Source organism: Canis lupus, chromosome 24, assembly GCF_048164855.1.
Source record: "Canis lupus baileyi chromosome 24, mCanLup2.hap1, whole genome shotgun sequence".
Taxonomy (NCBI): Eukaryota; Metazoa; Chordata; class Mammalia; order Carnivora; family Canidae; genus Canis; species Canis lupus.
The window spans coordinates 33,912,703-33,928,716 of NC_132861.1; the positions used below are offsets into that span (position 1 = coordinate 33,912,703).

General features: G+C 40.2%; 1 protein-coding gene across 4 annotated transcripts in view; it reads right to left on the reverse strand.

Annotated features, from left to right (window-relative positions):
* The window catches only part of DOCK5 (dedicator of cytokinesis 5), a 209,217-nt gene that overhangs the window by 126,623 nt on the left and 66,580 nt on the right, over window positions 1-16,014 (reverse strand). For all 4 annotated transcript variants that reach the window (XM_072796235.1, XM_072796234.1, XM_072796236.1 and 1 more), the window contains exon 3: window positions 2,746-2,786. In XM_072796235.1, the coding sequence (XP_072652336.1) occupies window positions 2,746-2,786 (41 nt within the window). The remainder of the gene's footprint in view (window positions 1-2,745; window positions 2,787-16,014) is intronic.

Below are 16,014 nucleotides of genomic sequence, written 5' to 3' on the forward strand. Positions count from 1 at the left end.
GAATATTTATTTCGTTGCATTACTGCTCTGTTATTTGTAGGCACCATTCTCCCATGACAGCACATGTCCACTTATATCCATTTAATTGCTCTGGTAAATCTGAGCCTTGTAGAATTTTTCCAATGCCTTTTGACACACAGAAAGGCAGGATAAACCTGGGTGATATATCACTAATTATAGCCTATCTCAATTTTGATTTTCCTTTCTCAATGCAATCTACTCACTTGAGAAAAAGAAATAAACCAATGATTTTCTAGATATTGCCCTTATCCACATTTTCACAATCCTGCCAGGATCAATAATCAGTTTCTGCAAAGCTCCTGGCATCTTCAATTCCTAAAACCACTAGCTCATTTTATCACCACTCTAAATGGCTTTGTCTGCTGATAAATGACACCAAAAATTTCCATTAAAAGAATAGGCCTTTCAAATAGCTCCTCCCCCAAAGACCAGCAGACACAAGAAAACAGCATTAAGAGAGCATTTCAAATAGGCTGGATCTCTTAATGAAAGGGTGTCAAAAGCTGAACATAATTCATGATGATTGAATTTGAATTCCCTTGATTTTTCTGGGAGCTCTTCACCAGGAAGATATTGCAACTTAAAAATCAACAAGTAAATGCACCGTCCTTGTTTGTACTATCATTTCATTGAATTACAAAGTCGAATTATCAAGAACTAAAAGAAGCTCCTCCTGAAACAATTCTTCTTAAGGGTGAGATTTAAAGTTTAAATAAGGGTTTTAAGAAGATGAAAACAAAAAAATTAAAAACATACCCAGAACATGTCATTTACACCCTAGCAGAGCACTCTATTTCCTTTTCAAAGTCAACAACAAGGGCACAAGGTGAATAGATATTGATCTGTTAGGGTATCACAGCACACCTTAGAAACTGAGGTATTCTATGTGCAAAAAGGATCCTTACATACTATAAGCTCTCTGAAAGGGAAAAGTGTGGTCTGGGACCTTGTTTCAACATGATTCACAATCATCAGTAAAAATCAAGAATTGTGTTTGTTCTTTTAGTTCATGTGATCTTATCTGAGAATGGGTTTTTGTTCATTTTGTTAAGGTCTTTTTTTTTTTTTTTTTTTTTTTGAAGATGGGGAAGTATTCTTGCTCTTTAATAAATCCAGAACTTCAAAATGGTTAACTCCAATCATGCTTTGAAATAACTATCATTCCTATAATTATCAGTCAAAGAAACACGGATTGGGCTAAATCCAAACCAAGAAGTAGGAGTATCTCTAAACTACAGACAAGGATCCTGAAAGAAAGGCTTTAGTCTTCTTTACACTCTCATTCATGACAGAATGTCCCCGTCCTGGGTCCCTATTTAAGGCCTGGAGAAATTAAAGTCAGCAAGAGATTAAATGAAAATAGTTAAGTTGAAAACAAAAACATGTGGCCCAGGAATCTAACTGTGGGCAGAAAAATTCAGCATTAGAATTTGGGGAGGGATAAAAGGACAGATTGTGAGAGCTGACACATTATAAGCAAACACTCCTCTATTTTGGAAGATTATTAAATCGTCAACATTAACAAAATTGTGTGTGTGTATATATGTGTAAATGTAAAAACAGTGAGTGTGACATCAGAGCCAAATATATGGAAAGCCTGATCCAAACAGTGCTGGTTCCTAATGACTACAATCTTGTAAAAAGGTGTTTCTCTAGGCCTTGAGCTCTTCTGAAGTTGTGTGCTCAGATTACTTATATCTCATTCCATGTGTGAAAAATAACAACTGTGGGTATTTTTTTTTCACATGCTTCCTGATAAATTCTAAAATGTTTCTTGGACCTCTCTCCTAATTAGCTTTTTTGCATGTGAACTAACTGTGAAATACTATGGTCCTATCAATGTTGCTCTTTCAAAACAAAGTGCTGACATGCATTGCTGCCCCAGAGTGCAGAGTCAAAGAAAAAGCACTGACCTGACCTAAAATTAACCAAGGGGGGTATTAACGTTACTAATAGATTTTCTTTAGCTTGATGATGAGTAGTTTTGGCACTGGGTATAGGAACCTGCTAGGGTCAGTATTTTTCAAAGTCTCTGACCATGATGAGATACATTTTCATGGCAACCAAATACTTAACTATACTTAAAATACAATTTAAAATACATTTAAAAAATATGTACCTCACACAAAAGTTTCATAAAAGAGTAGTTTTCATGGCATTCCATTTTCTTTTCTACTTTTCAGAGTTTTGGGTTTTGGACAATGTTGGTTAATAATACACTATGTTGATCTCATGATGTATTATTGGAGTCATGAAGTTCACAGTTTCAAAACTACTACTCTGGCTTATCCATTTTTTAATAAAGGGTAGAGTCAAGTACAAATGGGAGATGCTTTAGTTCTAGGTTATTAGCACCGTAGCTCATGGACAAAGAAGCAGCATGGGAACCCCCTGAAGGAGACAGCCAACCTAATAATGTCATTGTATCACCACCCTGCTTAGCTTGAGGGACAGAGCAAGAAGCCTACAAGAGCCCTAGCTAGTGTGTGAATTCACCTCTGGCCTTTATCCTTAAGTTGCCTGGTGGGAAATGCAATCAATGGGATTTGTTCTATTTTACTTAAACACTGAAGTCAGAGAATTTGTTTTCAGATCTAAACAATAAGCCATCACAGAAAACACAAACTAGAGCTAGAGGCAGCGATGAGCAGAAAATGGGATTAGGTAACATAATCCAAAAGTGGCAGACAGACCCAAATTTAAAAATTAAATGTTAAACCATACCTTTTTAGATTTGTTCTGGAGGGTATATCCTCTGTACCAACCTATTGGGGAATAAGAAAACATAATCTTTTATGTTATCTGATATATTTATATTAATAAAAATATTAGCAATATACATCCTCAAATTCTATTGGAATACTGGGATGTAATCCAAGAGGCAACTACTTAGAATGTGTACATTTTGGTTTATTACATCAAAATCTAAATCTATTTTAGAGCTTTATTCTATTTACAGATAAAGGATTTAAAATTCACATAGAAACATGCCTCATCTCTGCTCCTTTGGAGAAAGGAAAAATAACAACAACAACAAAAACGAGACAGAAGACTGCTCAACTTCTTAATACCTAACACCTTACAGTCATTCAGTAAGCATTTTTGCATGAATGAAGGTCTTTCAACCATGTATATACACTCTACAAGTCACCCTATACTATTAAAATACTTTAAAATAATTTACGTAGTCTCTCTCTTATCTCAATTCTCAGGTGAAGAACCACTGTTCTGGAACAGTCTTAAACTGAAATGGCAAATCTTACATATATAAATATTTGCACCTAAAAAAGTTGAAACAAACAATAAAAGACCGTTTTAAACAATTCTTGGCAATGCTATTCATACCCCAATAATAATAAAAAAAATTGCTGGCCTGATGAGGCTTTAAATAAAGCCTTTAAATTCTTTATAAAAATTTCAATAAATACACATACTCCTATTGATGCTTTTCTACCCTCTATCTGGTAAAGAGAGTTTACAACTTATCCATAAACAGATAACTTATATTAAATATATACTGAATACCTACTAGAAGTAACTGACTACAATGATTTTCCTCATTCCCCATGTCCATCAGGCATTAAGTTGGTCATGTTGCTTAAACGAACCTGGTTGTGGGTGGTACATATGTTGTAAAGCAGCCACATACATAGAGTAAGTAGATGCAAACTGTTAATAAAACTTTAGGCATCTGCCAATAGGGTTCTTGAACCGTCTTGTAAGTTGTTCTACATGAAATCATCCAGAGAAAAAGACACACAATATATTCTGGATATATTATATATTACCCAAAAAAAGTTGAATTTACCTTAAGCATAAATTTAATAATATTTTATAAAGTTTTAAACTGTCAGTATTCAAAATTTAAAGAATTTTGCTATTTTTTTACAGGAAAGAATTAGGGTACTATTCTGTGAGATCATTATAGGTTTATATCAAAGCCCACGGTTGAGAAAAAGATACGTGAACAGGAAACACTGCTCCCAATTTTGGATGCCAAAGTGTACAAGAGAGCCAAGTATAAGAAGAAAACCAAGCTAAGCATCTCTGGTAGGTTCTGCTGCCTCAGGAAAGTGCCTTTGCTTGAATGAATAGCTTTAGGCTCATCCTGGGGCGGGGGAAGGGCATGAAAACTGAGAAACAATGATCTCTTCCAAGCAGTTTTCATCTCCCTGTGTCCTACAAAACCAAGATGTAACAGTTTGGACTTTGCTCCACTGTCAGAGAGGAATTTCTCTGTACTTCTGTAAACAGTATTTTTGGGCAGCCATTCATCACAGAATTATGCTTCTGAAACCTGTCATTTTTGAGAACTTTTTTTTTCTTTTTTACCTCCTAAGTCTTCTCTAGGATTGTGGTTTGAGTATAACCCCTGTCTAAAGGCACAAAATTACCACACTGAATTTGTAGAATGTTCATTTTGCTTGGCATTAGGTAGTATCAGAACAGTGTCTATCTCTGGAGTTTTAATCATACACTGTCAGGAACCCGTAAATTCAATTGCTAATAACTGCAAGGGATACAAGCAAGAACGTGGTTTTCCAACTGATCTTCATATTTAAAACAGGATAATTATAGTTAAATATGTATGCTTCTAAGGCTTCCAAATGCATCAGGATGCAAAGAGATAGTGAAGGTTCTATCAAACAAGCATAATCAATAAGTAGTGTGAAGTGGTGGGAATCTTGGATGCTTTTGAAAATTAGTAGATTCTTAAAATGAAGAGAATGGTAGGGGATGGTGAACTCAGAGGGCCAGTCTTACCTAGATTTAGGTGAAATGTCAGTCTCAAAGAGTGAGTTTGCAAGCCAATAGATATCTAGAACAGATTGGTCGCCAGAGATAAGAGTGTGCAGATGAGGGTGACATGGGTGAAGGGAATCAAAAGGTACAAACTTCAAGTTATAAAATAATGAAGTCTCAGGGATGTAATCTACAGCATGGCAACCATAGTCAATAATTCTGTGTTGCATATTTAAAAGTTGCTAAGACAGTAGGTCTTATTATTACAATATAATATATAGATATAAATGTTATCAATATAAAATATTAATATATTACAAGGAAAAATAATTTTGTAACCATGCATGCTAATATATGTTAACTAGGCTTATTGTGATGAACATTTTGCAATAAACATAAATATGGAATCACTGGGGCGTCTGGGTGGCTCAGTCAGTTAAGTGGCTACTTTCTGCTCAGGTCATGATCTCAGGGTACTGGGATCAAGTCCCCCATTGAGCTTCCTGCTCAGTGGGGAATCCGCTTCTCCCTCTCCCTCTGCTCCCCCTGCCCATGCACTCTTTCTCTTTCTCACTCCCAAAGAAATAAAATCTTTTTCTAAAACAAAAACAAAAACAAACAAAAAAAAGCAAATATTGAATTATTATGTTGTACACCTGAAACTAATAAAATGTTGTACTTCAATCATACCTAAAGAAAACAAAAGGGTAGAGGAGTGAAAAGAGTTTATAGCAACCATGGTGAACATCAAAAGTGATTCTAAGCTAAGGGTGGCTCTTCCATTTGGGAAACCAGCCGTTTCTGTTTTCCTGGGACTGGACCAATTCAGAATAAAAATCTCTCCCGTCTGAAATGAAAATATCTGAGAGTTCCTAATTCCATTGCCACAGCTGCTTCCTTTATCTGGTTTCTTAGATCATCTCCATCAGTTAAGATTCTGGCATCTGCTCCATGTCATCTCACCTGCCAGATTATCTCTTGCTACTGCACCCTTTCTGGCTCCTATACAACAGGGCCCTTTACTTGGTTTTTCTCCCTGCTATTTATTCACTCAATAAATATTTATTAAACACTAGTCTGATCACCATGGTATAGGAGAGAGCAAAGGTTATCATGAAGACTACTCTCATACAAAAAATAAAAATACAGAAATAAGGTGATTTCAGATAATGGTAGTACTAAGTAAGAAGTGTTTGGCAGAAAATGACCAGTAACATGGGACATTATTTTAGATCAGGTAATCAAGGAAAGGCCACTCCTAGGATCTCAATGGAACCAGTCATAAAAGGAGAAAAGGCAATAAGATGGTTGTCTGAGGGAGGCATAATTCTCAACCCTGGCTGCCCATTAGATTTACCAGGGAACTTTTAAAAATACTGATGCCTGAGCCACATCTCAAATATTCCAATTTAATTGGACTCAGGTGGGACCCAAGCTTAGTGCTTCTGAAAAGATCCCGTGGTGATATTGATATGCAGCCAGGATTGATTACTGGAGATACTACTTGCCATGGAGGAACTTTGTTTGTATTCTAAGCACAATGGGAAGCCATTGGAATTCTGAATGACATCATGCCTCATGCTTTTAAAAGATCAGAAGATCAGGCTGGCTGCTAAGTAGGAATGGATTGGGGAGGGGAGGGGGGGCACCTGGGTGGCTCAGTGGTTTAGCATCTGCCTTAGGCTCAGGGCGTGATCCCAGGGTCCTGGGATTGATTCACACATCAGACTCCCCATGGGGAGCCTGCTTCCCCCTCTGCCTATATCTCTGTTCTCTCTGTGTTCCTCTCATGAATAAATAAATAAAATCTTTAGGAAAAAAATAATGGATTGCAGGAGATGAGACTTAGCAGAAAGAGGAACAGTGAGAAGACGACTAGGAGGTAAAGCAAAAATGGGGAGAGATGAAAAGATGCTGGACACATTTTGCATCAATAAGAGTCGCTCATGAGTTAGCTGGGAATAGGCAAATATTCAAGGGCACTCAGATCTTGGGTTTAATTAAGCAAATGAGTGGCCAGAATTAATTCTTTGGGATAGAAAGACTGAACAAAGGAAAGCCCTGGGGCACAGGAGACAGAATCAAGAGGTATATCTTGGCCCTTCTGCTTCCCTTCTTGAACAACTGAGCCCTGAGGCATTAGGTGGGACTGGGCCATTTAGGCATTTGCAAGGAGAGGACATCCACACAGCAGGCCAGATTGGCATGACATGTCAGAGCCCAGGCAGAACATGTCAGAGCCCAGGCAGAACAAGGTGGGCATGCAGGGGTCTGCAGGAAGAGGGTGAAGAGAAGGGCATCCACACCCACAAATTGGGCGTGAGGAACGACAGACAGACATGAGCTATGAGAGAGAGAACTGACTGAGGAGGACGTCCATGTAGAAGGTGTGGTATGAAGGCAGAGATTGGTTGAGGAACTGATGAACTAAGGAAATGTATTAATGCTGGAAGCCATATTTCTGACTGTCACAAAAGGGAGTTACAAGAAAGGGAAAAAACTAGAATGAACTCTTATATGCTAGACTGGACTTCAAGGGACCCATGTGTACACATGACTCCTAAAATAGGCCAACAGGTCAAAATTAATGGATGTGTTCATCTGTATTTATACATGCATGCACATTATCCCTGGCTTTGCTGATGCCTACTGGTTCTTATTTTCTTGACCCTGAGAGAGATGATGGCGAACTCAGAAAAGCAGCTCTGTAACTGGCCTGGAGAGCAACCAGTCCAAGACAAAGCAGGAAGGCAGAGGACTCCATGAAGAACAAATCCAAGAAAATAACTGTAACTGTGAAATTATCTCATTTGTCTGAACATATGAGAAGGAGGTAAACACTTCTGTCAGAAAGTCTGGAAACGAAAAAGAAGTAGGTCCACAGAGAACCAAGAAAAGAAGAATTAACACCTCTAGAAAAACATTATTCAAGATAGGAAACAGAATTAAGGTACATTCCACAGCATCTCCTGCTTATACTACGTAGACTCAGTAATCTAAATAACTTTAAAAAATTATGATGTATCTCTACTGGGAGGTCTCTATTAGACACAGACAGGTATATGTGTGGGTGGTGGGAACTAAACAAGAGCTAAATCCTTTTCTTCCATAAATGAAAATGGAAATATCAAGTAATAGAAGCATGATTCTTTCAAATTGAAAAAGCATATAACAAAAAAAGGGCTGAAAGAGTTGAAAGTGGAATCAGAAACCCAAGAGAGGTGGGAAGAGACTGCTGTTTATCATGATAAACTTGATAGAAATGACTTGACCTTTAAAATGACATGCATCTATGACAATGATAAATTTGAAAACTATGAAAAAAATTACAGCTAATGAGTCCTGGTAAGCCAGGACTAGGAAAGGCAAAATTATACAGAAAGAAAACACATCAAGGCTCAGGGTGGCGTGAGGTTGATAGAGAACATGGGAGAATTTTCAGGGGGCTGATAGAATTTTTCCCTATCTTGAATTCTTCCCTAATAGAATTTCCCTATCTTGAATATTTCCCTAATAGAATTCTTCCCTATTTCATGATTCCATGCATTTGTCAAAACCTGTACGCTACCACATAGGGAGAATTCAACTCAATGTAAACGATATATATTTTTTTAAATGAGATACTACACTACTCCCATTCAAATGGCTAAAGTTGGGGTGCCTGGGTGGCTCAGTGGTTGAGTGTTTACCTTAGGCTCAGGGCATGATCCCGGGGTCCTGGGATTGAGTCCCACATCGGGCTGCATGGAGCCTGCTTCTCCCTCTGCCTATGTCTCTGCCTCTCTCTCTCTCTGCATCTCTCATGAATGAATGAATGAATGAATGAATAAATAATAAAAATCTTAACAAAAACAAAACAAATGGCTAAAGTTAAAAAGATGTACTCTACTGAGAGTTAGTACAGATATGGGCAATTAGAATTGTCTCACATTGTCTGTAGCTTCACATAAGATTAAACATACGTGCACTATATGTTAACTAACAAAATTTAAATTATAAACCAAACCAAAACAAAAACTACCAAAAAAAAAAAAACCCCACATACACATGACCTATGAATTAGCAATATCTCCACTTCTAGGTATGCACCCAAGATCAGTAAAAACTTACATCCAGAAAACTGCTTTACAAGAATGTGTATTGAACCTTTATTATTAAGAGCCAAAAACTGGAACCCATCAAAATGTCCATCTGGGCAGCCTGGATGGCTCAGCGGTTTAGCGCCAACTTCAACCCAGGGCCTGATCCTGGAGACCTGGGATCGAGTCCCACGTTGAGCTCCCTGCATGGAGCCTGCTTCTCCCTCTGCCTGTGTCTCTGCCTCTCTGTCTCTCTCTGTGTCTCTCATGAATAAATAAAATCTTTTTAAAAAACTCAAAATGTCCATCAATAGGAGTATGGACAAACTGTGGTATATTCACATAATAGGGTATTACTCAGTGATGAAAAGGAAGGAACTACTGTCATAAGCAACATTATTGATGAACCTAAAAAACATTACATGGAATGAAAGAACCCAAACACAACAGACATGCATAATTCCATTTATATAAAGTTGAAGAGCAAGAAACCAAATGCATGGTGACCTCCCCTGGAGCAGTGGTTGCTTTTTGGGGTGGGAATCTGGGGTGTAGAATAATGCAATGGGGAGCTTTTTGGGGCAAGGGAAATGTTCTGTATCTTGACTGGATCTTGACTGGAGTATTAGGTACATGGGGTGTACTTATCTGTCAAAATTCATTGAACTAAACACTGAAGATGAGTGTATTTTACTGTATATAAATTTTACTGCAATTTTTAAAAGCCATACAAAACTCTACACTATCATTTTTTTAAAAAAGATTTTATTTATTTATTCATGAGAGACAGAGAGACACAGGCAAAGGGAGAAGCAGGCTCCATGCAGGGATCCTGACATGGGACTCAATCCTGGGTCTCCAGAATCAGGCCCTGGGCTGAAGGCAGCTCTAAACCACTGAGCCACCCGGACTGCCCAACTTTACACTATCAAGTGAGCATTACCAAGTAAGCACTTCAAGGTGATACAGAATTCCATGATAGTGACATTGCTCAAAAACTACTCAGTATTTCTGTCTGAGAGTGCCTCTGAAACTGGCGTGAGCCATGTGTGAAAAATTGCAGGACACTTATCCATCATTTTCACTTTTTATTGTGCCTCCTTAAGATATTATCCATCTTCACTCCTTTATGCTCCCAGGCTAATCTGAACAAATTTTCTTATTTTCAAAAGTTCAATCACAGAGAGATTTACTCATTCAACAGAGAGAAGCCAAGAGAGCAAGACACAGGATGTCTCCATCCTTCCAAGTCTTGCTTTATAATAGGGAAGAAAAAAACAGGTACATAAACACCTAGCAAATAAACAAAGTGGAGAGTAATGAGGGAGAGAGATGAGTGGGGGTGGGGAGACTTCAGAAAGTGTGGTTAGGCTCTTGAAGGAGCTACTGGAGCCAAGGACTTATATCACTAATGTGGTCATTCATTTATTATACATAAAAACACTCACTGAACAACAGCGGGCCAGACATCGCCTTCAATGAGGAAGGAAATAGATCCATAACAAATAATTGAATCCAAAGGACTTCTAATGGGAAGACTCAAAGACACTGGCACACAAAGGAAGAACTATGAATGTGCTAAAGACTCCAAAGGCAATTACTGAGGGGGACTCAAGACTGTCTGAACCATGATAGCATTGTTTAGATGTAGAACTCAAGGAGAGTTCTGTAAAATCTCTCATTTTGCAGTCCTACAATAAATTCAGCTCACCACCCAGAAAAATAAACAATTTTTGTGTTGTAAAATTTACAGAAAATTTACTACTTTAACCATTGTTACATGTTCATTTTGGTGGCATTAAATTCATTCACAGTATTGTGATACAGTTGACCTCCCAGGAATGAAAGGCAAGAAATAGATAGGGAACCACTGTTTACATACCTCCCAACATAGGGGAAGGATGGAGAGGATCTACAGAGGAAGAGCAGGTGCCAGATCCTGTTGTTTTTCCTTTCAGTGTAACTGGTCTGGTAGTTAATTAGGCCAAGGTCAGAGGTCCAATCCCCCTGTGGGCCAGAGAAACCTGTTTGGTTTCTCTGGCTGGTTTCTGTGGCCAAAGCCTGCCCTCCCATCCCCAAGCGAATGTCCCCCAAAGAGATGGCTGATGTCCCTCCAGGAAAGCTGCTGAGCAGGATCAGCTGGGTGCACACTCCTCAGAGGACAGACAGAAACAGCTCAGCTGTTGGATCCTTGTTTTCCAACTGTGGGATGTTTACTTACCAAATGCACTGGGCAGCTCACTGGTGTTTTGCTCTGTTTAGTTTAATTTAAATTCAATTAATTAACATAAAGTGCATTATTGGTTTCAGAGGTAGAGTTCAGTGATTCATCACTCTTTTTTTTTTTTTTGATTCATCAGTCTTATATAACAACCAGTGCTCATTACATCACATGCCCTCAATGCTCATCACCCAGTTACCCCATCCCCTCACTCCCTCCCCTCCCCAGCAACCTTGCTTATTTCCTAGAATTTTTTTTTAAGATTTTCTCTATTCATAAGAGACACAGAGAGAGGCAGAGACATAGGCAGAGGGAGAAGCAGGCTCCCTATAGGGTGTCTGATGCGGGACTCGATCCCAGAACCCCGGATCATGACCTGAGCTGAAGGCAGATGTTCAACCACTGAGCCACCCAGGTACCCTGAGTTAAGAGTCTCTTATGGTTTGTCTCCCTCTCTGATTTCATCTTGTTTTATTTCTCCCTCCCTTCCCTTATGCACCTCTATTTTGTTTCTTAAGTTACACATATAAGTAAAATCATGTAATTGTCTTTCTCTGATTTATTTATTTAGCTTAGCATTATACCCTCTAGTTCCAACCATGTCATTTCAAATGGCAAGATTTTATTTTTCTGATGGCTGAGTAATATTCCATTGTGTATATATACCACATCTTCTTTATCCATTCACCTGTCAGTAGATAGGGAAGCTCTTTCCATAGTTTGACTACCATAGACATTGCTGCTATAAACATTGGGGTATAGGTGTCCCTTTAGATCACTACATTTGTATCCTGGGGGTAAATACCCAGTAGTGCAATTGTTGGGTCATAAGGTAGCTTTATTTTTAACTTTTTGAGGAACCTCCCTACTTTTTTCCAGAGTGGCTGCACCAGCTTACATTCCTACCAGCTTCACTGGTGCTTTTGAAAATAAGAGGAAGAAAAGATAAGGATGCAAACATAGTAAAAGATGATTCTATTATTTTCTACCTTTTTGGGAAACAAATCCATCTTCCCAGTTAAACATTTTAGCTCAGTTTTCTGCCGTTACGGCACATAGATAGATGTTGCAGGTGTGAGCTCCAAAGGAACTCAGATTTCCCTGAAATCTAACACCCTTACTTAAAAAAAGAGGAAACACAGGCAAGGAATTTGAAAGGTGGTGCCAAGTCCCCAAGTGGCTTACTATCTAAGCTGGGAACGCAAACACAGGGCTCCACTGCCTGGCTCATCACTATTTGCCTTCCACCACCTGCCTCCATGGCCATGCAGTGAATGGGATACTTGCTCAAGGCTATTGCCTCTCATGGGAAGGAAGTTTGCCCATAGAATCCAACCAATATAAAATACCATGCATGCAAGCATGCCAAGTAAGTGAAAAAGAAAAAGATGCTGTTTCCATCTTTTATTTTATTTCTTCAGTGAACAGGAAAGAGGCCTGTTTTTGCGGTGCCTGGAATATAGCAGACAAGCCACAAACTTTAAATAACTTCAACAATGAGAAAGAGGAGGAGGTCCTGTGAGCTGGTGGTAATGGACAGAACAGATCATGCAAGGACTGTACAATAAAATCTGCACCTCCAAGGTACGATCTGACAGCAAGGTCCCAGAGACCCTTCTTTCCCCCTGGGGTCCCACACCCAGTGGGCAAAAGCTGGGAGGGGCCCAAGCACTGGCCTGGAGGCCGGAATGTCCAAAGAGGAGGCACTGCTCCTTATGAAGAGGGTTCCTCTGAAATGAACAGGATGGTTCTTTGCTCACCCGCTCTGTGGGACTCCATTTCTCCAACTGCTCAAGTAATTAAGGCTTTCGTGTCTTCAATTTCCTTCCACAAAAACATTCTACATTTTTCCCCATCTTGTTAACCACCTAACTCCATAGCTAAAAGTGCTAAAGTTTCTCCTGGTTGCCTACAAGAGATGGTAATGTCAGAGACTTCTCCTTTCCACCAGCAAACACCTCCTGAGACAGGCAGCAGGACCGGGTCCAGGGTGGGGGTGGGGGCAGTGCAGTCACAGTTGGCAGAATGGAGAGATGACATATCCAAATGTCCACTGCGAAAGGAGGAAATGTCTCTTGGCTTCAGACACCCGGAAGCTCAGTGACAAGGGAGAAATAAAATTTCCTCTAGTCTAATCAACATCATCCCTCTGATTTGCCAAGTGCTGTTCTATTTGCTGGCTGCAGCTTTTTCCTTCTGCTTCTTCTTCTTCTTCTTCTTTTTTTTTTTTTTTAAAAAAAAAAAAGTAATCCTGCCAGCAGTTAGTCCTCTTGCTCATGGCTCTAATTGCCCTCCTCTGGGATGCATTTCTCTGGCTTATTCAACTAGCTCAAGAAAGCTGAAATGACAGGATGCAATATATAGTTTCACTGCAGTGCACCATTAGACTGGTTTTAACATCAACACCAATTTGCAAGATGGACAAGAGAGGGATGCAGGTTTGCAAGTTGAGGAATCAATCAAGCAAGATATACTTAAAGGGGTCCATTTTTATAAAGACCTATGGTAGGCTCTGTGGAGCCTCCAGAAGTTTGAGAGTATAAACCCAACCCCTGATCTCAAACAATTTCTAGTCTAATGGTTGAATGGAACAGAGATGCAGGTGAGAGAAGACAACTTGCACAGCTAGTTAGCTGGGGATTTCTGGAAGTGCAGGCTGCTGTTTTCAGGTGACCATCTAAGCCTCCTGAGGAGGACATCACAGTAAAAGGCACATGTACAGGTGGTCTTACTTTCTGAAGGGAAACTGGAGGCCCCAGTAAGACAGGAAACATCCTGGGCCATGGCGCTGGAAACATGTGTGCCCTAGTTTAGAGCATGAGCTGGGTGAAATGAGCAGTGCACTGCATGTGACACTGTGCCATCCCGAGGCTCCTTTAGTCTGGGTCACTGAGGAACCTGCTTCAAGTTCCTCAGTGGAACGCATCCCCAAAATGAAAGAGCAAAGCTCTTTACCGACTTTAAAAGTGAACTATTGGGCTCCACTCTGAGAACCGAGACAGAGGCAAGGAGATGTGGTCAGGGCTGTGACAACATCACCGTGGCAGAAACGGAGGTGGAGCCCCGTAGTGGTGACGGCAGTAAGAGTCCAGGTATCAAAAGATGAGCAGTAAGGGCACAAATGTGAACCGAATGGGACCTTTGGGGACTATGAGAGCCAAAGGCCACTGGGTTCAATTCGGATGCCTTCTTTATTTGCTAACCCAAGCAGGAGGGCACAATCGGGAACACCGGTTATATGCTCAGTGCCACAAACATACAGGGACGGAGACTTTCCCCCTCTCTGACCTACCTGCCACACCTAAGAGGGTTGGACACACTGTTGTAACAGTAGCTCAGCCCCTCAGTAATTTTGATCTGGAGTGCGTGGGCTAGAGGAAGAGCACCCACATCTCTGGGTGGGGAAGATGACTGTGCGATGCTCCCCTGGAACACATACGCCTACCTGCTCAGAGAAAACTGGCTCTTGAAAGCAGGTGGAGGAGAAAGGTGGTGGGGGGGTGTGCAGATGAGGCAGGTAGGCACTAGGGGCACTAGGGCTGGGGGCCCAAGTGCACAGTGGGCTTGGAGAGCAGTGAGGAGTCCACTTGGCCACAGTGGCAAGCAAGTGTATGAGAGCCATGGGGGGAAGGAAGTTCAAAAAGAACTCACCCCAATACTGGCACATTTGGGGTGATGGTTGGTGTACTTGTCTGACAGCAACTTAAAACGCAAAAGAACCTCACCTGCTTTGAAAAACTATAGGTTAGGTCCAAAATAGAAGTGTCATTTCCTCTAAGGCCTCATAATGTGCAAAGAACACTCTACTTGGATTCCAGAGGGCCATGGTGAGAATCACAGCTCTACCATTTAATAGCGTGTGTCGTTTCAAGTTTCTTAACCTATTTTCACATTTAGTAAATGAGCATCAGTAACTCTGGTCTCTCATGACTGTAAGAGCTATGATTCAGTACATGAAAGCCCTTAGCTCAATGCCTGGCACACAGAGCAGAGTAAAATGCCAGACAAATTTGGAACCAGGGGTACCAGTGACATAATCCAGGGACTAACTCCCACTTCTAGGGCCATCATCTGGTTCCTGCACTAATGATGGTAGAATAAAAGTTCTCTTGTCTTTGTTTTCTGAGGAATGTTGTCTGTGCTCCCTGGAAGGAGGAGGAGCACCTCTCTAAATTATTCTCTAGTTACTGACAACAAACAAAGCTGCAGCATATGTAAGGCAGCTGGGATACCAGGCTAGGGGGAAGCTTTACTCCAGGAACTGTAGTGCCTGATAAGACATACTTTTATTTTCTAAGAGAAGAAGAAAAACCATAGAAAAGATTACTTCAAGGGAAAGGTAACGAGACAACAATAGAAGAAACAGCTCAGGTGACAGAAAAACCATATGATGATGGCTAGGATAATTGAGACAATAATGCTGAGTTACTCAGGGCCTGAGCAGATACTGAATGCAGCCAAAAAGGAACTCAAAAGTTACCAAAATAGTGTCTTCCAAGGCCTGGTTTGACATTCAGGGGGCAATGAATATGACAGGAAGAATCATCAAAACACCCGCCCTCTTCCATTCCATCAATTCCAACTACAGTAAAAGACTCTCCAATCTTCATCGGTGAGCACTAAACAAGTATTGCAGGATAGGAATTCAATGTTGATCGCTCTGGACATTTAGAAGATGGACTGAAGTGCTTGGTACAGTCATTGAAAATCTTATATTGTCAAAGTTAAAGTTGTCAAAGTTAAGTGCACACATATTTAATATCGCTCTGATGACACATGCTGGGGACCCACACACAGAACTTAAGGGTGAGACTAATCATCTAACAAGCATCCTTCCTATCTTGCCCTGGTCACAGCTCCATGCAGCATGGTTATACATGGAGCCGAGGCCAAGAAAAGAACCACAGTTCTCATGTGCTTCTTAGACTGACTGGTGGCATTTAGGTTTCT